We start from the raw sequence: 25,358 nt of genomic DNA, 5'->3' as shown, positions 1-25,358 counted from the left end.
AAAAATGAGTAGAGAGAAAAAGCCGCCAGTTTCCTACCGGCCTCCCCTTCTGCTGCACTTATTCCCTCTCTGAGACTCACTGTGGAGTTAAAGCAGTGACTAGCGGCTACAAGGACAGGACAGGTTATTAAAAAAAACATCTGCTCTGTGCCTGTGAACACGTACACATCGGAAAATACACACCCGAGTGAAACTACAGAGGGTGAGAAAGGACCACCAGAACATTAAATTACATTTGATCAGATGACAACTCTCACTTTATAGCCTGCAGTGGTAAAAGCTATACAGAAATAAAGGCAAACAGTGAACAATACAGCCAAAGCCCTAATCAGTGTCAGAGCACACATTACAAGACTGGCCGCTGATAGTGTGTCCAAATAAATATAAGGCCACTTTAAAGCCATTTTCACGCTCAAGTGATAGCATTATCGATGCAACATTTGCTGAAGTAATGGAGATATTACAGGTCTAAATCACGCTTTGAGCACCGTGATGTGTTTATGTGGATCTTGCGATAATGTTTCTCCTAAGCCTCTTCAAAAAAAGAGTCCCACTCTGGGCTGACCGCAGGATTATAGTGTAATAGGATGACTTTGGTGAAAACAGAAAAATTAAAATGAACACTTCACGGTGTCTTGGTGCATTATTGTCATCATTAAGGGCCAGTGTTTGCTGTGTTTGGACACTTTTTGACATTAAAGCAACAGCGAAACGGGGTCATTTGTAAATATAGTCTTTTTATTCACAAGGTCACAGACAAATTAGAAAGCCTATATTTGAGTTGGTGGTTTGTTTTAAATTCAGACGACCTTGAACAAATTAAAACCTTTGAGTAGAGGCCAATAGCCCTGGTTAAACGTGCCTGTTAGAAGGGTAGCTTGAGGACAAAAAGTGTAAAAAGACTGTAAGAGGAAAATGATGAAGGCTTGTTACTATTTTAAGCAATCAACCAAAATTGGAGCATTTCAGATGTGAGATATTTGGCTTTGGGCTGCATTATATTCACCATGACAACATTACTCATAAAGAGAAGACAGTAAGTTCTCTGTTCTCTGTTCTCAGCGTACTGCTAGATCAGAAATATGATAATAATGGCCAATACCAACAGTATTTAGTGCCATGCAGTGCTAAAAATACATTCAGGGACTACCTACAGGGTAAAACAAAACAACCTACAACTCATAATAGCGCTCATAATCCCCCTTTCTAAACCATTTCTCTGCATCACTGCCAGGATCCAACTTCACTGACTGCTGTGTTTGCTGTGTTGTAATTTCTGACACTTTATTCTGACAGCAAAGTGTTTATTGTGTTAAACCCCCCTTTGCTTTTGGCAGGAATCTGTTCAATAATTCAGGGGTTGTGGAAATTTGGTTGTGGCAAGACCAATAATAATGGGATGGCCTGCAGAGTGTGTGTGAGCCAATAAAAACTATCACTGCCAAAGGCAGGAGCAGTTACAATGTACCCTTTAACATGCAGTCTCACTGTGGGCAACATATACATCTAAGTGCAACATATGGCAGGTCATCACACACATACTCAGCTTCCTTAAGGGTCATTCTGAGGCCTGATTTTGGTAGCATCTTAGCACCAGCAAAGGCTCAGTAGGCCAAATGGACTAAAGGGAATGAAATAGGTGACTGTGACTGGCTGATGACACTTGGTGATTGAGCAAATAAATAAACATTTAGGCCATATTATCTCCTTTATATTAAGAAAACTTTCCCATTATCCTTAGAAACAAAACAACATTTTTAAAAAGTCTGTATCGCCACACCGGCAGCTCTTTGAGGCGAATGCTCATGGTAATGGGTAATGGACTTCCACTTGCATAGTGCCTTTCTAGTCTTCTAGTCTAGGACCACTCGAAGTACTTTTACGCAACACACTCACCCATTCACACACATATCAACACACTGATGGCCAAGGCTACCATACAAAAACCATACAAGGACCATCTGTCACCTCCTACTCAGTTTAGACATTCACATGCACTCACACACTGATGGCACAGCCATCGGGAGCAATGTGCGGTTTGGTGTGTTGCCCAGGTGCACTTCAACTTGTGGACAGGAGCAGCCGGGGATCCGATCGCTGTGCTTAGTGGATGACCTGCTCTACCACAGCCACATATGTTACACTACAGCATTACACAATAAAAACTGTTAAATGGATGAAAAGTGGGGTAAATCTGACAGTTTGGCCTGAGGGTGGCGCCATAAGAAAAGTATTACAGTAGGGTTGGGCAATATGACCATATATATATACCATGCAACGGTAGAAATGTGTCCAAGTTTAGAGACTGCGGACGCTATTCAGGGCACACTATGAACCAAATCAGGGCTGGATTGTCATGTGATCTCATGATTGTCCAGAATCCAGCTGCCTCGCAAGGTAACATGATTTGGGCAGACATGGAGACGGAGCGTGAGGTTGTTAGTACAGAAATCTGAGACAGTTGACGTTCTTGTTCACGAGAACCTTTAAGCTTCGATTTTCAAAGACTTTCAGTTTTACTAGTTTTAGTTTTAGTCTTTTGTTTTTAACTCAAGTCTTGTCTCATGAGAGGCAGCTGTTTTTTGTTTGTATGGAAGTTTTAAATAAAAAAAATAATAAAACATCCACCGCAGCCATACACTAGTCATTTTGTGGGCTAAGCTTTACATTGTCAAAATGACATCAATTTATCAGTATAAGCTTTATTGATGTCATTTTTACATTGTCAAAATGACATCAATTTATCAGTATAAGCTTTCTGTTTTCAGCCTCAGCTGTAGCCTACTTAGGTTCAGCTTTGCTAACATTAGCATGTTAACATGCAAGTCAACGATTAACCTATTATTAACATGCTAAAATTTAATATGTGATTAGCTAGTATGTAGCACAGCAGGACCAATGAGTTGATTAATTAACTAGTCACTTGACAGAAAAATAATTGGCAATCATTTTGATAATGAATTTGAATAATTTTTCAAGCATAAATTCTCTGGCTCAGGCCCCACAGCTGTGTACTGCTTATTTCTGTTTCATATGGCTGAAAATATAAATTTTGGAGCTCTGGCTGATGGTCAGACAACACAAGACACTGTAAGATGTGAACTTGGACGCAGGACAATGTAATAGACATTTTTCACTATTTTCTGACATTTATCGAGAAAAAAAATCAGCATTAAATCGATAGTGAAAGTCATCTTAAGCTCCTATGTGTAAATCTATAGTGTCACTGTGTTTATGTACAGCTGGGTATTGCTCAAACAGACAGCGACATATAATATCCCCCATTACTAGCTCTACATTACTAGTTATTTTCCCATGTCTAAACACTGTATGATTCATACGAAACATGAGTATCACAACTTCTGACGTTGTAGTATTTCCCTGGGAGCAGAAGCACAACCTTGTTGCCGCTGGCATTGACTTATCATTCCAGTCCACACGTCACTACTAAAGAAAAAAAAAACACATCCACACAAAGAATAAACTATTCCATGTAATCCCTGTCATCTTTCCTGTCAGAGTTGCTCAACCACAGCCTGTGAAATCTCCTCTGATAAACAACAAAGAAATATGCGTGAGTCCACTTGTAGGTGCTTAGCTGAGTGCAGCAAATGAATGTCTGTAATGTCAAGAGCTGTAAAGAGGCTGTGAAGCTTCATCTCTCACATAATTCCATTAACGCGCCCTCATCCTCTGGCCAGCCTCTCAGCCCTTAAACCATACTTGTACATAATTTGGGTGATGTTCACTTTATACAAAAGGTCCATTCACAAATAAGACTATATATAAGATGCGTTCTGTGAAAGTTTACATAGAAAATGAAAGTGAAGAGTCTTAGTCTAATGTCAGCATATTGTTTCAGCCATTCCTAAAATAGAGTGTGAGCATGTGAAGCCCCAGTAAGCGGTTTCAGCGAAGAAGTCTGTATTAAACAATAAAAAGAAGTGGCTTTGCTCTAAAGAATCAGCTTCTTTGTCTCTATTTTCAGCCACACGTTACAGATATAGCAGCCGCCTTCAGACTGTGGCTGCTGATAGGAAACGGCTCTGATCCCTCCTGTGATTTGCTGGTGCAGCGGAGGGATGGTGGAGGAAATTTTTCTCCATGGTGACACCAGGCAGTTTCATACCAGCACAAATTCAAATTAAAATAGCAATAATTAACTTTTGAGAAACTGCGCTATTATCCACAATGGATAAACCCCTCGGTAATCTGCTCGTCGAGTCATCAGATACTCTACAAGCCAGCCAGTGAACAATTAATATTGCAAATAAGGTCACACTTGTTGTAGCTGTCAGAACTAATGTATTATTTCAGAATTAATAGGCTAAGTGTAATAAGACAAGAGGTTACTTCAATGTTTTATTAATGAGAAAACACGCAATAGAGCGTAACAATCAAGCAACACTCTCAATGAAACTGACTGCCTGATAATTTTCCAAAAAGAAAGCCATCATCAGGCTTCTACTCCCTCTCTAGGAAACACTGTCGCACTTCACCAACACACTGAGCTCATCATCGGCCCCATCTGAGCAGCTCAGGGCTGGAGTGCTGGAAGCTGTTATTGAGGTGCAGGTCGCTCAACAGCTTACAGTATAGAGACAATGTTGATGTGCCCCTGTTAAATAATACAAACAAGCACACTTCTACTCAAAGTGTGGGTGTGTACGAGAGAAAGAGAGACAAACAGAAATTTGTTCCACGGATGAATCAAACAGCCCATCTCTGGAGTGCGGCTGTCACAAAAAGCGTGACGATCTCATGTAGCTTTCGTGTTATGAAACAACCTTTCTGGTGATGCGATATTACACACACACACACACACACACACACACACAGACAAGAGCACACCGACACATAAACGCACACACACAGCCATCTAGGAAATGAGAATGGGCCTCATCCGTGGATAATGGTCCATCACAGCCCATGATGGTTTCCTCTAGAAGAGTAAATGGCAGTAAATGGGATGTTGATTGAATCACAGCATTGTCATGTGTACCAGATGGCAAAAAAAGGCCTTGCACCTTACCATGACAGCAAAGAAATAAATAGCGTCTAACAGACCCCATTTCCCAACAAACTCTGGAGTGGATGGGAGGGGTCTAAACATAAAGAGAGAAAACAACATTCTGAATGAATGGGTGGCAGTGCTTGTGGAAAATAATATGGACATTAGGTCTGGGAATCTCAGGGCATGTCACGATTCAATTAGAATCCAATTAAGAGGGCTATAATTAGATTATATAACAATTATCAATGCATCTTGATGCATAAAAATCTTTGATTGCTGTACATGTCATTTTTCTCACTGTGACTACTTGCTACTTTTGAAACATGGCCTATTTGTAATGATCATAATTAAGACACATAGATGACTTTACTTCCACTGTCTTTAATAATAGAAATGTAGTAGAACAGTAACACGTTTACATCTCTTACATTCCACCCTCCCACTGGTTCAGCCAAAAAGAAGATAAGCAAGAATGAATGTAGGAAGGAACGTACACCTCAGTGTTACAAACTTGTTACAGGCGATCATAATGTTAAGAAATGGACTTTTTACTTTTCTGCACTGAGACATAATCTTTCAAGGGAGAACTGTGATGCATCCAAGAATTCCCTTCCGTTACCCCTAATTGACGTCATGTTACTAGCTTGGATGCTTCAGAGGTTTAATGTCATATTAAAGGCCTTTGCACACCAAGTCTGTATTTTTTGGATGTGTTTTTTTTTTTTTTTAATCCATCATCTGATAAATACTGTTTAGCACAGAAACCTTGCACACTGAGTCCTATGTGTTTTACTGTTAGATAGACAAGATGAGACAAAATGGAAAGACACATTTCCTCCCTTGCATCTCTCCACTAGAGGCACCGCCCTGGCTATTGCCGCTCTCTGACCACGTCTTGAATTTGGCACCACAGTTACCTGAAGGGGCTGAGCTGTCCTCCCTCTGTCTCCACACTGTCGCTCTTTCTCTCTCTGTCTGTGTGCGTTTGTCATCCTCTATGTCATCCTCCTTTTCGTCATCATCGAGGGGTCTCATTCATAAACACAAAACTAGTGCTGCACGATTTGATAAAAATGTGCGATTATGGTGGACAATATCGCTATTTGCGATGCGATTACAATATAATACACAAATGGTATCATGAGTCTTTTTGCTTGATTCAGTGTTTCCCCTATGTTATATTAGGGGTGCACTGACCTGACCTGACATAGTTATTGTTATGGACAGACAGTGTGTAAATGACCATCAACAGACTGAGCACAGTCAAACATGCTGCTCACAAAGCAGCGCAGCGCAGCACGGCACTGTACACACAGCGGAGCGAGCCTGTGTTGGGTTCAGGCGTTGTCACGTAAATTCCCGCACACCGTAGCACAACACAGCAGCATGTCAAGTGGGCCGAACCCGAGCAAAATTGCTCAATTTTTAATTTGTTATTATTGTTATTATATAATTTGTTATGGAGTCCGTGATTTCCCCATGACACTTACAAATGTTTGCGTAACTGTGCTTGGATGTTGTTTTATGAGGCTCTGGCAGCTTTCAGTTGTCTGTTTGTCTTTAACGTTACTTGTTTTGGCTTTCTCTTGCACGCATCCTTCCTACTTTTCTCTGTGCTGTCTCAAGTGTTGATATAGATTGGTCTGGTTGCTGCGGGACGTGGCGACTTTAACTTTTAAACTTTTACACAGCACGTCTTTCTGTTCAACGTCGCCGTACCTGAATTCAAAGTATCGCCATATAATAGACGCTGCGTTTTTTCCACCACCAACTCAGCATGTTCATGGTCGTGCTCATGCTCTTCTTTAGCGTCTGTGTTGGTCACTGCTGATTGCCGGGTGGTCACGTGACCATACGTGCTGCACACACCAGGATAGCTTGTGGGTGTAATGTCAACAAACTTCACACACTACAGGAGAGGTAGTCACGTTCACAGGCACACACGTTAACATTTATTTACATTAAATCGCAAATCGCAGCCTTTTATGCGGTTATGTAATCACACAGCCTGACATTGCGATTGCGATGAGATTAATCGTGCAGCACTACACAAAACGAGGCCTGAAAGAGGCATACGCTACTTCCCACACAGAAGTTGTGATCTGTGAAAACAGACTTGATAGGAGAAACTGTGACCCATGCTTATGAACATTATGAACATGAGGTAAAAGCCTGATTGTAGGATTTGTCAAATATTTTTTGGCACACACCATTTTTTGGCTTTTGTCTGCACATACATTTTTAGTATGGATCCTAAGCAGTGTTTTATTAATTAGACAACTGACCTGTTGAAAGTAAGCTATCTGAGTTATGAAATGATACTGTGCACCCCGTTCCTCTCTCTTGTTGCAGATGTATGCGACCCGCAGGTTACGCCACATTGACTTCACTCCTTCTTTGTCAAACAACTCTATAAAAACCTAAAGCTTGGTGTGCAGTCTGTTAGACTTTGCTGATGCACTATGGAAAGCAATGACATGGTGTAAAAAGCAGCCAGGGAGCTAAGAATTCAACCCAAAATCCATGGGTGGATCCCCTGTGTTGGCAAACACCCACCTAATTGACCAAAATCCCCAACCTCCCTCTGTGAACACCAACAAGAGGGAAGAATTTCCCCTCGCAGGTCAGAAAAGTCTCACTTAACACAACTTTGTATTACATTTCATTACATCAAGCATTCTAAATGCAGTTACACCGAGTCCTCCAAGGACACTGTCTACTTTAATTACCTTGCCTTAAAAAAAGAAGAAACAGTTTGATTTGTCTGGAAAGAAGTCTCGCTGTCCTCGCTGAGTTACAGCACGTTTGTTCTCACTGCTCTTCAGCTCTCCTATCCTGTGAATACATGAAATGAACTGCTGGTGTCATGGAAACATGCTCTGGGATTGAACAAAGGCAACCAATCTTGTTAAAGAGCCCTTATTATAAGGGGGCTTTAACAAACCAGCCATTGCTGAAAAGTTTTTTCTTCCTCTGACATGAATGAAGTAACCAGGGGAAAGACACACTGTTCTGCCAACACTGATGAAACCTTCCACTGCCTTTTGAGAAAACTGGACTCAAATTTAAAGTGTTATCATGTACTTAATAGTGGAAAGTAACGTTGCATGAAATGGTTTAAATTGTCAATGTCATGCTCAAGGGCTGAGACGCAGCCTTTACAACATGAACACTTACACTTATGTACATCTATGACAGATAATCCCTTGCTGGCGAAAGCACAATATGACACAGCAGTTCTTATCCTATTACAGTACATTGTGAGTCCAATACCACTACATCAGCTGCTGACTACACTTCTGCTGCTTTTAGACAAATGGTCTTCTGTGTGTTTTCACCTGTACAGATGCAGGTGGGCATCTTGCACCACACAGTGCGAGCCCAAATGAGGTTCAGTACTGTGTATAAACTCCACGTGTTATTTTTTTGGCAAACGTGGGGCACAATACATCATAAGATAATTCATTCTCTTTAATGAATTCTGGCCACACTGTTACTTGCAGAGATGCTTACGCTTTGAAAGATGCCAGCGTGAGCCAGCAACCCAGGTGTCCTTCCAGCCACCCATCCGGCCATTCATTCAGGCAGCCATCCCCACATCCTCCCATTTATACAGTCATCCATCCCCACGTCAGACCATCCATCCTCTTAGCCTGCCAACAGCATCAAAACGAGCAACTTCCCCTTCGCAAAAGTCATTACAGGATCTCAAAGACGATTTAACACATGCTACCTGTTTAGCATTCATTCAAAAACTGCACACACGCTCATAAATATGCAAAGTGGAAACAGAGGAGTTGTCTTTAATTCTGGGGTTGAACCAACTGTTCTGATGTCTGCTGAAAATGCCCACTGATATGAATGGAAAGCATGGTGGTCAAAAATGGTTACAATCCTTGGGTTTGCTGTGCATGTGACAGCCAGAGTTTTCCAGCACAGGTCTCAAACAGTCTGGTGCCATAGTCCTTCAGTTGTTGCCACAGCTAACACCTAATCAACAAGCAGCCAACAGGAACGACCGTCTACTGACTGCATCCAATAGATTCAAAACACATGGATGTTTAGTTTATTCAGCTTTCAGTGTCACTACGGGTAATAGAAAAAAAACTTTGAGTGTGGCTTTCTGCAAAGACGAACTGCCTCAGTTTTGTTTTTCCCTGTGAAAACCTTATTCAGCTGATACGCTCTGGGTCTTTGAAAGTCTGAGCACAATCCTCGGCGCGATCTCCAGTGCTCTTTTCACTGCGCAGACGAGGCTATTAGAGTGTAAAGCTGAAGTTTGTGATGAAAACTTCAGATACGTGAACCAAGGCCACGTTAAGGGTGAATAAGGGTTCTGAAGGCAGGCATGCTGCTAGAGACGCACAGTGACTCAGGTCAGCTAAAGGTTGGGCGATGTCAGCGTTTTTCCCGTGAGCTTGAAAAAAAGGGCATGTCAGCCAAAGACAGGGAGGTGCAAGTGAGAGCTACTGTAGCAGGGGAAGACATAACAGACAGAGAAAGGAGGAGAAGGAACACATCTATCTGTGTCTCCTGTGATGCATCACCTCTCTATCCTTGCCAGGAAAAAAAATGGGCACAGTGGCTGATGAATGGCCCCGCTCACAGGAGGAGAACAGAGCAGAGTTATCCTCAGGGGACTGAAAAGGGAAAATGATTATTTCTTGGCTAAGTGGTTCTGGTTGGAGTTACAACTAAATCTTGTCTGAGATGGAACTTTAAACCAATACTCAAACACAAAGGCTACACTGGGGCTGAACTCATTCAGAGTAACAGACTTTATCCAGGGCTGAAATTCTTGATTTGGTTATACTGAGTCATCCTGGCCTTTCTTATTTCACTGTGAACATTTAACTGAATGGCAGCAGGTGATTTTCATGTATGATGTTTTCAATTGTTTTTGCAATGCCAAAACCTATTTACACTACACTATTTAATCACCAGAGGATCCACAGTACCATATTATCACAATACTTAAGTCACAATACGATATTATTGCGATTTTAAATATACTGCGATTAAGTATTGCGATAAAATATATTGTGATATATTGCAATTTTTTCAACTGTAAATTATGTCCCCAAAGGAAAACTGTCAACATCTGTTCACTCACACTTATTGGCCACATTTTCAGGTACACTTATTCAACTGCTCATTAATGCAAATAGCTAATCACGCGGCAGCAACTCAATGCATTTAGGCAGGTAGACATGCTGAAGTTCAAAACTGAGCATCAGAATGGGGAAAAAATGTGATTTAAGTGACTTTGAACGTGGCATGGTTTTTGGTGCCAGATGGGCTGGTCTGAGTATTTCAGAAACTGTTGATCTACTGGGATTTTCACACACAACCATCTCTAGTGTTTACAGAGGATGGTCCGAAAAAGAGAAAATACCCAGTGAGCAGCAGTTCTCTGGGTGAAAATGCCTTGTTGATGCCAGAGGTCAGAGGAGAATGGCCAGACTGGTTCAAGACGATGGAAAGGCAACAGTAACTCAAATAACCACTCATTACAACCAAGGTATGCAGAAGACCATCTCTGAACCAACAACACACTGAACCTTGAAGCAGATACAGCAGCAGAAGACCACACCGGGTGCCACTCCTGTCAGCTAACAACAGGAAACTGAGGCTACAATTCACACAGGCTCACCAATAAATGTTGTCTGGTCTGATGAGTCTGGATTTCTGCTGCAACATTCAGATGGTAGGGTCAGAATTTGCCGTAAACAACATGACAGCATGGATCCATCCTGCCTTGTATCAACAGTTCAGGCTGGTGGTGGTGGTGTAATGGTGTGGGGGATATTTTCTTGGCACACTTTGGGCTCCTTAGTACCAACTGAGCATCATTTAAACACCACTGCCTACCTGAGTATTGTTGCCAACCGTGTCCATCCCTTTATGACCACAGTGTGCCCATCCTCTGATGGCTACTTAAACACGCCATGTCACAAAGCTCAAATTATCTCAAACTGGTTTCTTGAACATGACAATGAGTTCACTGTACTCCATTGGCCTCCACAGTCACCAGATCTCAATCCAATCGAGAACCTTTGGGATGTGGTGGAACCGGAGATTCGCATCATGGATGTGCAGCCGACAAATCTGCAGGAACTGCGCGATGGCACTGTGGGACGATGTGATATTGCCACACAAAAATATTGTGGTACTATGTTGTTTTGATTTTTCCCCCACCCTTAATTTACACCAGAGCTGAGTCCTGCACCGGGTCACTGCTGGGTACCCACAAAACAGTGGGGTAAAAAATGTATTTATATAAATTCATGGGTAAAAATGAATTAAACCCAGGTGGGCAGCTGTTGATTTTTCCTGTAGAAATCATAAACGAAAATGAATATGCACTATTTTTAACAACTATATCAGCTAATTTATGAGGCTTAATGAGCCATCAGATTTTTTTTTATAGTAAACACCTACGAGACAACCTGTGCTCTCCTTCCTGGCGTCGAGCGCAGCCAGTCAAAGAGACGTTTCCTCGGCTGGATTTGTGATTCATAAACAGAGGACCCAGCTTAAACATGGGACTGTGGACAATATTCCTGCACAGCAACCTCAGTATAATGAGCAGCAACATATTTGGTGATCTATTCTGCCAAACTGTCTATGCTTAATTATTTGAATTCATGTCACATGCTTTAATTGCACCTCTTAAAACAGTGAGTGAATGTGCAGCCTGTGTGTTTAATCACAAGTTGGGACGGGGACTTATATTAGCAGGTCAAGGGGGGTCCAGATTTGACTTGGATATAACGGAGACGGCTCGGTTCTTTGCGAGTGTGGGCAGGTGCGGGTTTGCAAAGCTGGACCCCTGCAGGATGCCTATCATTTTCATTTGTTCCAGGGCGGACAATACTCCTGGATCACTGCAGCAGCCTCTTTTCTTGTCAGAATCAAAAATCTATGAATTGTCTCCACACTGTTCAGAATTCAGCTGTCAGGCTTTTATCCAGAACCAAGAGATATGATGACATTACTCCAGTTTTAGCCTCTTTACACTCCCAGTATGTTTCAGTATAGATTTTAAGATGTTACTGATTACTTTTAAGGCTCTTCATGATCTCTCTCCCAGCTATATCTCCGAGCTCTTAGTACTGTACACACCTGGACATACTTTGAGGTCCTCGGACAGAGTTCTTTTGTCTGTTCCAGTGTACCACAGTGTTTTTATCAGAAACAATCAGATGTACAGTCATGTTCTGTGGGTTGAAAATTGTTGATAATTTTGCACCCTGCTTTTGAATTTTTTGCTTTACACAGTGATAACGAATTAAAAAGGGAGCCTGAAAGGAATAATTTGACATTTCTGCACTTATTTGCTTTCTTGTTGAGACTTAGGTAATGATAACTTCAATACCACTTTCATATATGTCCATTAAATATGAAGCTGCAGCCAGCAGCTGGTTAGCTTATTGTTGCATAAAGACTGACAACAGGTGGAAACAACAACTACTTCCTGGCCTCAGCAGAGATTTCCCATTGTCTCCACTGCTTGTCAGACAACAGTAAAAAGACTCCAGATGACAATAACCCCCTGAGGAAACACAACTTGTTATTTTTACACTTGGGTTTTTCTACAGAGTTACAAGATGTAATGTGTTAAAGAGCTTTAGAAGTGCTAGGTGGATTTCTACCCTGTTCCCTGTCTTTATGCCAGGCTAAGCAAAACGTCAAACTATTCCTTTAACATAAACAAACCGTTGGTGTTTTTTGAAAAATGTTTCACCTGATGGCTCCACAGAGGGAAGGAAAGTCATTACTTCTAATTCTTTGTTGAGGCAAAAAGCAGCAGTAAGATGCCAGGAAACAAACCCAGACAGGCAAGAAATGATTAAGAAACCAGAGAATCAAGGCTCACAGAACAGCTCATACACTCTGCTAAATGATTTCTTCAGTGTGTATGGTGTTTGTTAAACTTGTATAAACACTGCGTGGATAGCCGCTCCAACATCTGTGGTACTAAGTCTGCGATGACGCAGCACAGCCGAGCAGCAGACAGTAATCTCTTCCCAGAGACAATACACAGAGAGACGTGACCTTGCACATCCCTGTGACTCCAAATCTAAGCACACACATGCACACACAGCGTATTAGTGCATGACCACGGAGAGTTTCAAAGAAAAGAAATCTCCCAGAACTTTCCGCTTTACCTCCCACTCCTCCTTCTTTCACTCTTCCCGTCCTCTCTGCCAGTCTTCTGTCCCCGTCCCTTGAACCCCTCAGCAGTTGGCACCAAGTAGCTTATCCTTACTCGCCATCCATCCACTCCTTTCATTCCATGTTTCCTCTCCCCTTGGACGGACAGGAAACTTCGACTCAACTTTTAAAAGACTAGGGATGACACTTGGCTCAATGTGTGCAGCCATGATAAGAAAAAATAGAACCTCCTCTGTGTCCTTCCCCTCCTCGTCCGGACCATTAAGGAGGCTTCTTTCTAAGTTAGGACTGTCAACAAACAATGACGCCCAGCTTCCTAGGATTGATCCAGATATCATCAATGCAAGAAGACAAAACAAATGGAAGCAAAGTGCAGTGTCTATCTGAAATGTGAGACTAATGCATCCTTCCCCTTTTTATGTTACGAGCACAGTGTAAAAGCCCGTCACACACATGCACAAAACGCCCCTCACTTCTATTTATATCCTATTTCAAAAGAGTTCAAAGGAATATCCTGTTTTGCTTGATCGTACATATCCTTATAAACCATCATGGCCTTACAGCTTCACAATAACCCGCTGAGGTGGGACCAAGTCACTGCACTCAAGACACAAGTCGCGTACCAAGTCAAGTCTTAAATTTGGAGTTTCACGTCCTAAACAAGTCATAATGCACTCTTCCCCAAAGGTAATGCCAATATTGATTTTACAAAAATCATGAGTGCTTTTTAAAATTTGCATTCACTTGTTAAAACAAGTTTATTAAAAAAATGTACGTAGTAGCTAAGCTCACTATGTTAATATTAGCCCCGACTTACTGTTGCCTGTAAAACTTTAAACGTCAAACAAAGTTGGAAGTTTGTCTTCGCCTGAAATTTTCGACACAAGTTTTTCAGACTGCAATTTTTTTATTACATACTTTTTAATCCATGGGCTCGGGGAAAGTATCAAGTTTAATCAAGTCAAAAGGCTCATGTCCAAATGAAGTGACGAGTCATTGTTGTTAAAGTCCAAGTCGAGTCGCAAGTCTAATTTGATTTTATCAAGTTCGTCTAAAGTCTGACTCGAGTCTACACCTCGGATAACCAATAAAAAAATGTACACCAGCTAATAAACGGATAATTACTTCCAGCATGAACTGGTTCTTTAGCTTAATTATAAGTTGGACATGCACATCACACTTTAGGTTTGGCCTGCATTGTGAAGGAAGTGTTTTTTCTCTGTAGCAATTCATAGCGACAGGAAGTTGCGTACATGCAGCAGGTGGTGATAAAAAGAAACAAAGTCCAACTATCAACCAACCTGTCACTTTTGTGGGAAGTAATTAATTGTGGGATTAAATCCTGTTATTTGAATTTTGGTGGTGAAATAACGCTTTTGTTCAAATCGGCTCACAGGCTGAGCCTTTAATCACACTGTTCCTGCTTCTCATGACGACCATCTGTTCACAAGTTCAACGGACGTGATGAGAAAGCTCCTCATTACTCCTCTGGGCTTGAAGCGCACGCACGGCGAGGGCTCAAGGCTCATTTACTGAACGGAAAATGCATATGTGAATGCAAACACCCACATAACACACACGTGTCGTACACACACACACATACACACACACACACTGCAAAGGTATTTAAGGAGACGAGACAAACACCCATGTATTAGAAGATGACGCTTCCCTTTTGACCACAGGTTTCTGCATGAGTCAGTGGCGCAACGCCTTTTTCACTGCTTGTAGCAGCGGCAGCCTGGTGGCAGCCAGAGGGAAAACTAACTTATTGTTCTCCTTTGAACCTGCTCTGGGCAAGACTTTCATGTAAATGTGCAGCCACTTTGTCAGCCTATAACTCAAAGCAGGAGGAATGAGCATAAATTTGATGCTGTTTGCTGCTGCAGTGCTGACTGAAGTAAGGGAAATGTAAAAAGATGTGTAAAAGAAGTTGAAGCAAGCAGCCTTTTATCTGCCTCCACCTCTTCCTTTGCTTCCTAAAAATAACTTTGAGTTTTTTCAAAAATTCCCTGATTACTTGGCTGAGGCTTTATGATGTCTCTCTAGAGAAAAGTAAACCACACCTGGGTTTTAATCTCAGCATCTGAACTGACAAGATGTCAGCAGAGACAGTGCACTGCAGCCGGTCCATTATTCCACCTGACTACCATCCCTCAGCTACAACAACACATACACATCACAACAACACAACAGGCCATGAGTAAGAATACAATGACACGGGCGATAATTGAAAAAGGTGCTTTCGTGCTGTAGCATGCATGCCAGGACAAGAGACCAATCATCTCCACCTTCTAATTTTAGACTGGGTCGTGACACTAAAAAGACAAGTGGGCTGAATACACACAATGGTCCTTTCTTTCTGATATCAATCAGTGCAGCACCAGTGTGTGTGTGTTAGTGGTAGGGAACACCGTGAAGTGCAGAGACCCCTGCTCTGCTCTGCATTGTGTTAGTGCCTTCATGTGCAACCGATGAATTTAATGCAATGCAATTTACACGTCACTGGGAGTCTGAAAGAGGAACAGGGCTGAAACCACAGCATATGGCCATGGAGTGGAGTGGGACTTCTTAGGTGTTCATCAGTGAGGTGAGGTCATGATGATGCCAGGTTATATTATCAGTCCAATCCACCAGCTGATCATAGAAACTATCTATAATGGATGCCATCTGATAAAAGTGTTTCCTAGTGTGCTAGTGTGCACAAGCTTAGAACCAGACTCCTTTAAAAATGTTGAGTTTAGCGAGGTTTAGGGTTTAGGGGTTAGAGGTTAGGGACGAGGTGGCGGGTTCTGGCGGAGCGGTTTAAGAGTGGTTTAAAGCCTCCACAGAGAAGTGTTAGACTTTGCAGTGACTGAGGAAAGGAAAGACACAACATGAGGGCATGGTAGAGGCTTCAAGTTCATCTGAAATAAACTCAATGTGTCTCTCACACTCCGTGTAGACTCCTGCCACATGTCTGGGACAGCAAACCCAACGCTACAGCTGCCACAGTCCTCTGAACAACAGTGAACCTCGGTAGTGGTGAAAATGTCACCACAAGTTTTAAATTAAAACAAAGAAGGGTCTTAAACTCACCTCCTCCACTGTGAGGGGCATGCATATCCTGTACTCCTTCAGCAACATCTTCCCCCGCCTGTGCGTCTCTCGTACGTATTCACAATGTGTCAAACCAGCCAAGGAAAAGCTCCCTCCGCCACCCGACGGGATGTGTGTAATATCTGGAGACGTGTCAGCGCATGTGGGAGGATGGTTGGTCCGGGTTAGGAGATACACCCCGAGTTACGGCTGAGTTCTTTCATCGGAACCGGCGGACACTCTCTCCGGAGGGGGACGTGAGAACAGGAATGAGCTCGGTTCAGGATCGTCCCCTCCTATCAGGCTGAGGAGTCAAGCTGCGAGCAAACTGTGACGAGCGGGACCGGAACAGACAGGATGCAGGGCTTCAAAATAAGAGCGTGGAATTTGTCACGTTCGTAAAATGTCCCCGTCGCCTCAGTTGTATAGGCTACTAAACACTAAAATATCTCAATGATTATGAAATTATTTCGCTTGAAGATAGCCCTATCTAATGCTGGATTACCAACTGAAAGAGACACATGTCCCGGGGCAGCGGGGCAGCGATCGCTGCCCTGGGGCACCCAAAAGCTATGTCAGCTGTTTTTGGTAACTTAATTAAATGCACATTTGTTAAGGAGCCCTGTGTCAAAATCTAGTTCTTGGAGCTTTCTTGTTTTATTTTATTATATTTTTTTTATTTATTTTGAGCAGGAGTCTTATCAAATTACTGTGTTGCAGAGAGGCCCTGGGGACCTAGGGGATGCATTAGGGATGAGGGGAACATGTCACCTTTTGTTTTGTTTTTTAACCACAATCATAAGATTCTGGCTAAGAATGAGAATTAAGCAGCTGATTTTGCTCTGATATACTCCAAAAATGCCACAGAGGTGTTACATATTTAATACTATCCTGGCAGAATTTAACATGATGACCAACTTCATTATTTCCCAGATTTTGTTTTGTTTACTGTAGTCCTAAAATTCAGTTCAATTCAATTTTATTTATAAAGCCCAATATCACAAATCACAATTTGCCTCACAGGGTTTTACAGCATACGACATCCCTCTGTCCTTATGACCCTTGCAGCGGTTAAGGAAAAATGTATGTAGACATGCAGGAAATGGGATTCAAAATGCTTTTTTTTTTTTTTTTTTTCCTGGAAGAGCAACCACACGCCCCCATTTAATGTGTCCTCCCCACTTCTAAAACCAAGGTTATTTCCTCCGGGGGGCATGTTTTCTTTAATTTGGTACATGTAATGACTCAAAGAGAACTCACCTGTTGTAGCTCAACTACATTGTCTTTTTCTCTTTTGTCCTCTTTGACTCTGATGAAGACACATTGATGTTGAAACTTATTTGCGCAAATAAAATAAAAATGTGCGCTAATCCTTTCTATTCCCTTGGAAGTTCACTGTCCTTGAGCTGAGAGGCACCTGTTTCACCTAAAGTTGTGTTTAATCAAATTACCACAAACTAAAATTAATTTAGAAATTAGGTATTGTGTGGGGTCAGTAGAGGATCAAAAGCAAATCTTTGACGCAGGGCCCCATAGCAGGTTAATCTAACCACTGCTGTATCCTTGAGGGTTTTTTTCAATCAAGTGTCATTTTTCTGAACAATATTTCCTTATATAATCTCATGTCAAGAGTGTTCAAGTTTCAACATATTGGCATATCTACATATGGGCCACCTGAACCATCATGATAAAATATGGGGCTGCCTAGTGAGCTGCGTAGTCGACCTGCTGTTAATCAAAGCTGATGAGCTGCTACAGAGACTCGGCTGCCTTCAGCTAATCATTTGCCTTCGGTGAGCAGCCTATAGCCTGTTGTTTTAATCAGCTGAGAGGCAGTGGCGTCATAGCTGGGGGAAGTGGGACTGATTGCCTCGTGAAAAGTTTGGTTGTGCTTGCACTTTTTTATTCCTAAGTAATAAGAGCTATACAGCGGCAAGGTGGTGTAGTGGTTAGCGCTGTGGCCTCACAGCAAGAGGGTTGCTAGTTCAAACCTTGTGTGTGCGGAGCCTATGTTCTCCCCGTGTCAGCATGGGTTTTCTCCGGGTACTCCAGTTTCCTCCCAAAGACATGAAGGTTAGGTTAATTGGTGACTCTAAATTGCCCATAGGGGTGAATGTGAGCGTGAATGGTTGTCTGTCTCTATAGCCCCTTTTTAAATAGGAATTGTGCAAATTTGCAGGAAAGCCCAATCAGTCTTTTTCAGCATTGGCAGTATAAAAACAAAATCAGGGAGTGCAGCAAAATGCCGCCTGCCTACTTTTGTTCATACAGAATGTGCCATTTTCGGGGCAATGGGGGGCGTGAGCAAGTGACAAAACGTGTAACTCAGCGTTGGACGTAAACCGTGACGATGGAGGGAAGCCGCGGCTAGTCAGTCCTTCGGCGATTCTCTCGTAAGTCGGCTCGTCCTTCACCGTCCCCGTCATTTGACGGTTAATGGCCTCTTCGTTTGCGAGTGCAAGGAGGGTGCGCAATTCTTCGTTTCCCCAGTTGCTCATCTTTATAGTGTCTGTCAGGTTTGCATTTCCCCCTTGCTATTAGCTGCCCGCTAATTCCTGCTATCAGCTGTTTCCTGTTTATCGACCGCCAGTGGGTCGTACGTGCGGCCTCAACAGCCCCTCCTGTGGCGGAAGGCTGCCTTGGTCTGTTAAAACTAAAAGGGTTCTGCCAATATGACTACCCTATGAGGCAGAAAATTGGGCACCTTGGATCAACTCGCCAATCCAGCTCTGTGTGTCTAAACGCTCGCAGCTTGCTGGCAAAACAGCCCAACATTCGCTGAATATCTGGCAGTGTAAAAGGGGCTTATGTGTCAGCCCTGTGATAGTTTTGGGTCTCACCCAATGTCAGCTGGGATAGGCTTCAGCCCCCCCAAACTCTCCCTGCAACTCCAAAGAGGATGAACAGTTTTGGAAAAGAATGAATGAATAAATAAGTGCCATAACTGAATTAAAATTGCCTCAAAGACTGAGTTTTGGTTTTCAAAAATAGCTTCAGCTCTTTGAGGCCCCCTTCACCCCTTATAAAGGCACAAAATGGTTTAGCCCGCCCCTGCACTACATGCAGCTAGACTGAGGGAGTGACTGCTTATGCTGCTGGGGCACCAACACACGCATCTTTCACCAAAAAAGAGAAACTGGGGTTCTAAAAATAAAAATAAAGAATGGAAAGCAAGAGAAAGCAACCTCAATTTGTAAGGATCAAGAGAGGAATGGTGGGGGACCCAAAGAGACTGCTGATGCACAGGGTCCAGAAATTGGTGCTGCGCCCCTACTGAGAGGTTTTCTAATGTTATTTGCTGTTTAGTTTAAAATGTGTAAAAAAATAATATGGATTTATGGATAAGGATTTACACTTGCACTTTTACAATTCAGCAAAGTACACTACAGTTCCAGTATCTTAGTCCAGGTATTAACGAACTTTTCAGTCATTCCTCAGTGAGAACAATATTTTGAAAAGCGCCTGACCGGAAGTGTTATTGCTTTGTGCCGTCTAACTACACAGGACTCTTTTCTGGAGACCGCTACAAGTAAATGTCCAAATTGCAGACGGAGGAAAATGTGCGCTCCTCCTAAAACAGCACTACTTTATTTACATTTTAGATAGTTGTCTGTAAAGTTGTAAGGACGAACAAAGTGTTGGAGGAAGGGGGGCTCCCTGTCTGCCTCCTCTTCTACATGTAGCCTACTTGTTCAAGCAGCTTGCAGAGGCATCGGAAAAAGAAAGCGGTTAACAGCAGCCCCAGCCCCCCTCTCCCCCTCCACTAGGCCCGCTGAAACACGACGCGGTACTTGGTGGAAACGTCGGTCGGCTCAACCACAGCTCAGGAAACATCAGCTCACTGCAGCACACTGGCCCCACATCTGTCTCCCCCCTCTTTCTTTCCGTCTCACACAAACACTCGCAGCCTACATAGGCTAGTTCTTGTCAGAGCGGAGTGTTTTCAACCGGTTTGACACACAGTATAGGAGGATGTGTGTGTCCTTATGATACATAAAGGACCCAGTATTAGGACAGTGCAGCATCCCAAACATACACGTAGACATGGCAACAATGAGGCTTTTATTGCTGTTGCTTTTTGTTGTGTTTATGGCCAGACTGTGAAATGTTTCTGACAATCTAAGCCAGTCACCCGACCTGACCTCAGGCCATGCTGAAGATCAGACAGAAGGAAACCCAAAAACAAGCCAAGTAAATATGAGTGGCAAGCCTGAAAACCTCCACGAAGTCTGCAGAAGTCTCATCTGTAGCCTTTATTGAAAGCAAAGGCTCTGCAAGCAAATATTGATAATGCCATTTGCTTTATAACTGGTCCTTTAAAATAGAGAGTCTGTGTAAACAGGGTAAAATTTCATGGTTTGTTTGGATGCAGGCTATCAGCCATTACATGAGGCTTAAGATGTACTTCAATGTCATGTTTCATCACAAATCCAATAAGCCGTGAAATGTGGAGCACAGAGGCAAAACAACGGAAAAACGTATATCCTCCTGAGACCCTGCGTCCTCATATGAGGACATTCAGAAACTAAATATGTTAAGTTTTGACAATTTCGTGAATTTTGCCAGTTTCAAACTCGTCCATAAATGCCCATATAATCAGGCTCCCCAGGTGCTTACTGACCTTGTGGTTCCACTTAGAGCTTCTGGCTCAGTAACACATGGAGCAGCCAGTGGGAATAGTAAGGTTCCCCTGTGTAACTGCTCATTTGGACAAACAGCTTTTTCTGTCTGTGGGAATAACATGTGGAAGTCTTTACCTTCAGAACTCAAATTGGACCCTGATTTCGATCACTTTAAACTCAGACTGAACCAGTTTTTGAGGAGGAATCAGTTATGCAGTCGTGACTAATTTGGTGCCTCCTATTCTGTGGGGCTAATTATGTATTTCAGTTTGTGTCTTCTTGTATTGTGCTGTCTGTATTCTTATTGTTGTTTGTACTTTGCACTGTCACTTGTGTTCTTGTTGCTGAGTCTTTTGTATCTTCCCCAGCTAGGGACAGGCTTTGCAAATTAGTTTAGGCACTTATGTATGCTACATACTTGTCCCTATAAAAATAATCATTAAATAAATCAGTTACATTTTGGGTTTGTTGTACTTCACACTTCATTCTGCATAACTTAGTCTGCAGCTGATCCTGACACAAAAGTGGACAAGGTACAAAACCTGATCAAATTTTATGGGTGAAATGTGTTTATTTGTGCTTGGTAGCATCTGTAGTTTAATACTGCACACACACATGACCAATTTTAGCAGTAGTAACAGGCTAAGATGCTGTTAATCAAAAAGTACTCATTTGAGGGCATTGGGACAGTAAGGTGTGACAGACTGTTCCTACAGACAGAAAGACCATTCCTAGCTTGGGGTGTGGTGCAAGGAGAATTCATTCAGAGCTACAAAGTGGACAAATCACAAGACTTTTAGAAATGTTGCATTATTTGCAATTTGTTTTTGTACAGCCATGTTCGGGTACTGAAATTAACAGTTTCAGACTTGTACAGTGACCCCTAACGCATACGGGCTGGGTCTCACTCCGAAGTCATCGAAATTTGGCGCTTGGGCAGTGACTTGCAACATCAAAAACCAACAAAAAAGGGCGTCCTTTAATGTTGACACGATACACGGGCAGTTGCCAGGGGGGTTGTCAGTTGTCAGGGGGAAACGCTTCAGGACAAGGACAGAAGTTAAGACAGCACAAGTCCTAGCAGGGCAAGTGGGAGTGGTGGTAGATGGGTCCAACAAACACCGACTTTCACCCGGGAGAGCGGTGTTTGTGTCCTGTGAGTTTCTAAAACCAAACCCTGTACTTTTTTCCTAAACCTAACCACTTGTATTTATTGTTGAAGGAAAAAATGTCAATTTGCGGTGTTGTACCGACGTAGTGCTTTTATTTTTAGAGAGACTGCATGTAACAGGCAGAACTTGACACAGTGTCCCAGAGCATCAACGACCAACGCACCCAGGGTACCTTGCATGTTGTATGTGGACGTGGAAAGTCCATGACCGTATGTTGACATGTGACGAGGTCGTAGTGAGAACGTGTCGCCCATACAGTTACAAAATGTTCCATTGTTTTAAGTGTTGTTGTTGCACAAGACATTCAGGCTTTGAAATAAACTGTTTTATACTTCATGACACACTTGTGACTATTCAAAAATGCATTGTCCCCATGTGAGGACATGTTTTGTTTTTTCAAAAATTAGCTCCTGTTTAAAGACAATAATTTGTTTTTTATATTAATCAGGTCCTACTAAATCCCAAATAGCTAGGAGACATTGAAAGTGCATACTAAACAAAAGCTAGGGTCTCAGGAGGATATCTGTTACTGCACACACTGCACTGCAAGTAGATGTTATCAACTACTGTTTGTCATTCATGCCAAAATGAATGTTGACATAATTTGCATTCAGTTATAAACAAATAATCACAATGTTGGCTGAAAGTTTTTTAAATGTCTCGACCTATATCCCACCTGCTGTTCAGAACCTGTTCTGGTCTGCTCTTCAGCAGTTGGGAGTTTTCTATAGCTTGGGATTTCCCCTGGTAAACAAGGGCCTAAAAACGTGACACTGATATTACTGTCCAAGCATTAAAAAAAAACCAACTTGCCTGCTGGGCCAAAGTGACAAGTGAGATAAGCCTGTATCTGTGATGGCAGCACTCATGAATAAAATGAGTCACACTTGCCCCCTGTGAGTCATGCTTGTCTTGGGGAGAATAGAGAGAAACAATGTAAACACATTAATAAACTGCCACGTTTAATCGAGGGAGGAGTTGTATTGCTGGCTTCATCGACACCTGTGATTTATTTAGGTCTACACTCAGCAAAATTCACGCTCATAATTCTGTATTGAAGATGCTGACAAACAGCGTTTTGCGCTGTCAGCACACATTCAGCGTTTCCTTCAGAAATATATTCATGCAGGGTGGTAAACCCTCTGAAACAGCATTTGAATTCAGACTCGTACACTTAATCCCAAAACTAATATGTGAGCAGCTCCTTAAAGCAGGGTCACCAACCTACTGTAGTGACACTCACAGATATACAGGCTACTGCCTTCACATGTAGAAATGATTTACAGGGCAGTTAAATTAATAGAGACACAACATTTACTTCATATATTTCTTCAGGCAAACTGTTTGCTTAGTCCCATTAACTGCACATCAGTCTTTTATTAAGGTTAGCTCACTTGTGTTCCTGTAAGTGGTCTAACATTGTGTTGCAGCACATTAAATAAGCATTATGAATTAAATGAGTCATATTCACAATGAAGGAATTTACATAATAGCACCCCATTGCCACAGTAATATAGCAAGTGCAACATATTGGAGGAGGCAGCGTTTTACCAGAGCTCACTGAAGATAAATGCTCCCAAAACATATTATCATCCAATTTAAATGTATTCAGCAATTTGGCGTCAAAACAGTTAGCTTGGTTATAAATAGAAACAGTAGACCTGATGACTTATGTAGCAATCTGACTGCAAGTGCTTGTTTGTATATGGGTAAAGAGGTGCAACATAAATGTGTTATTGAGTCATCTTGTCATATTAGACTATCTACCATGATAGGCTAACATATGGTGTTCAAGACCAGGGGTTCCCAACTGGTTGAGCCACAGGGGCCAGATTTCTCCTTAGTCGTGAGTTCAAGGTCCACACAGTTTAATATATCCAGTGTCATACCTGTCTTTGGCCATGTCGTCCAGCTAGTTTGCTGCTTCTGTCGGGGAGCTTTCCGTTAGTCACCCACTCTACAGCAGGAAACGACACTTCATATAAAAGTGTGATACTGGAAATTCACTGTACTTAAAAATGAATGAATGACACATTCACGAGTCACTTGCAGTCCATTCAGAGTGGACCTGCGACCCACATTTGGGCCACAACCCACCACTAGGGAACCACTGGTCTAGACCGCATTAAAGTATTATTTTAGTTATTGTCAGAGTTGGGACCAAGTTATCATTTTGCAAGTCGCAAGCAAATCTCAAGTCTTTGCAAGTCCTGAGTTAAGATAGGCAAGTCCTGTGTCAAGGCCCAACTCAAGGCTGATCCATCCCTAACTGAGTCCCAATTCCTAAACATTGAATTTTGAGTTTTAAACAAGTCAGAACTCTGCACTTCACTGAATACAATGATAGTTTAATAACATAGTAATGATCTCTTAAATTTACAAATTTATGAATGCTTTTTAAAATTGTATTGATTTTTTTTAAAACAAGTGCAACTGAACTTAATCATGAAAAAATAGTGCTGCCATTTTACTTTCATAGCATATAGCAATATTATCCAGAACTCCAACAGAATTAATTTTGTATGTTTCTGTTTCTGTCTTTAACTTTGTCTACCCAAATTGGCTCGGGTAAGACATCACACATTTTCAAATCAAAAGGCTCAAGTCCATGTCAAGTCACAAGTCATTGTCATTAGTCCATGCCGAGTTGTGAGTCTTTTTTGATTTTGTCGAGTCTAAATTCATCAAGTTTGTGACTCAAGTCTGACTCGAGGCCAAGTCATGTGACACAAGTTCACACCCCTGTTTATTGTACATTAAAGTTTCTGTAAAACACTGCAGGGCCAGTGTGTAAGATTTAGGGGGATTTAGTGGCATCTTGTGGTGAGATTTGAAGATTGCAATCAGCTGAAACTTCTCCTGGTTAGAATTCATCCAGTGTTCAGCATTCTAGAGGTTTTTACTGGGAATGAAATTATCCACAGAGGTCTCTTCTTCTCCAAAACAAACAGACCTGGTCATTTAAACTGGTGAAAACACTGAATAAAGCAGTTTCACCGAGAAAAAAAATAGGTCTTTCTCAGATGCTCTTGCTCTGGAGGGTCTGCTAACAATGGTGGCCGACGCAAGAACACAAATGGCCCTATCTAGAGCCAATGTTTAGTTTGTCTATTCTGGGCTACCATAGAAACATAGCTGTGTAACATGGCAATCCACACAGACAAGGACCTGCTCCCTATGTGAATATTAACGGCTCAATCTAAGGTAATGGAAACACTATGATTCTTATTTTCCAGTGATTATACACTAAAGAAAACATATGTATTTTTATTATATTACATTTCTTCCAATATA

At 42.1% G+C, this 25,358-nt stretch overlaps 1 protein-coding gene across 1 annotated transcript in view; it reads right to left on the bottom strand.

Moving 5' to 3' along the window:
• Nucleotides 1-16,574, bottom strand: part of LOC117255346 (cytoplasmic phosphatidylinositol transfer protein 1) — a 103,394-nt gene extending 86,820 nt beyond the window's left edge. Inside the window, exon 1 of the mRNA XM_033624141.2 lies at nucleotides 16,271-16,574. Within this exon, the coding sequence (XP_033480032.1) occupies nucleotides 16,271-16,318 (48 nt within the window). The 5' untranslated portion in view covers nucleotides 16,319-16,574. The remainder of the gene's footprint in view (nucleotides 1-16,270) is intronic.
• Nucleotides 16,575-25,358: the final 8,784 nt, after the last annotated feature.

The sequence above is a fragment of the Epinephelus lanceolatus genome, chromosome 3 (genome assembly GCF_041903045.1).
Source record: "Epinephelus lanceolatus isolate andai-2023 chromosome 3, ASM4190304v1, whole genome shotgun sequence".
Lineage (NCBI taxonomy): Eukaryota > Metazoa > Chordata > Actinopteri > Perciformes > Serranidae > Epinephelus > Epinephelus lanceolatus.
Note: the sequence above shows the minus strand (reverse complement) of the source record. Positions and strands in the feature narration are given on the sequence as shown.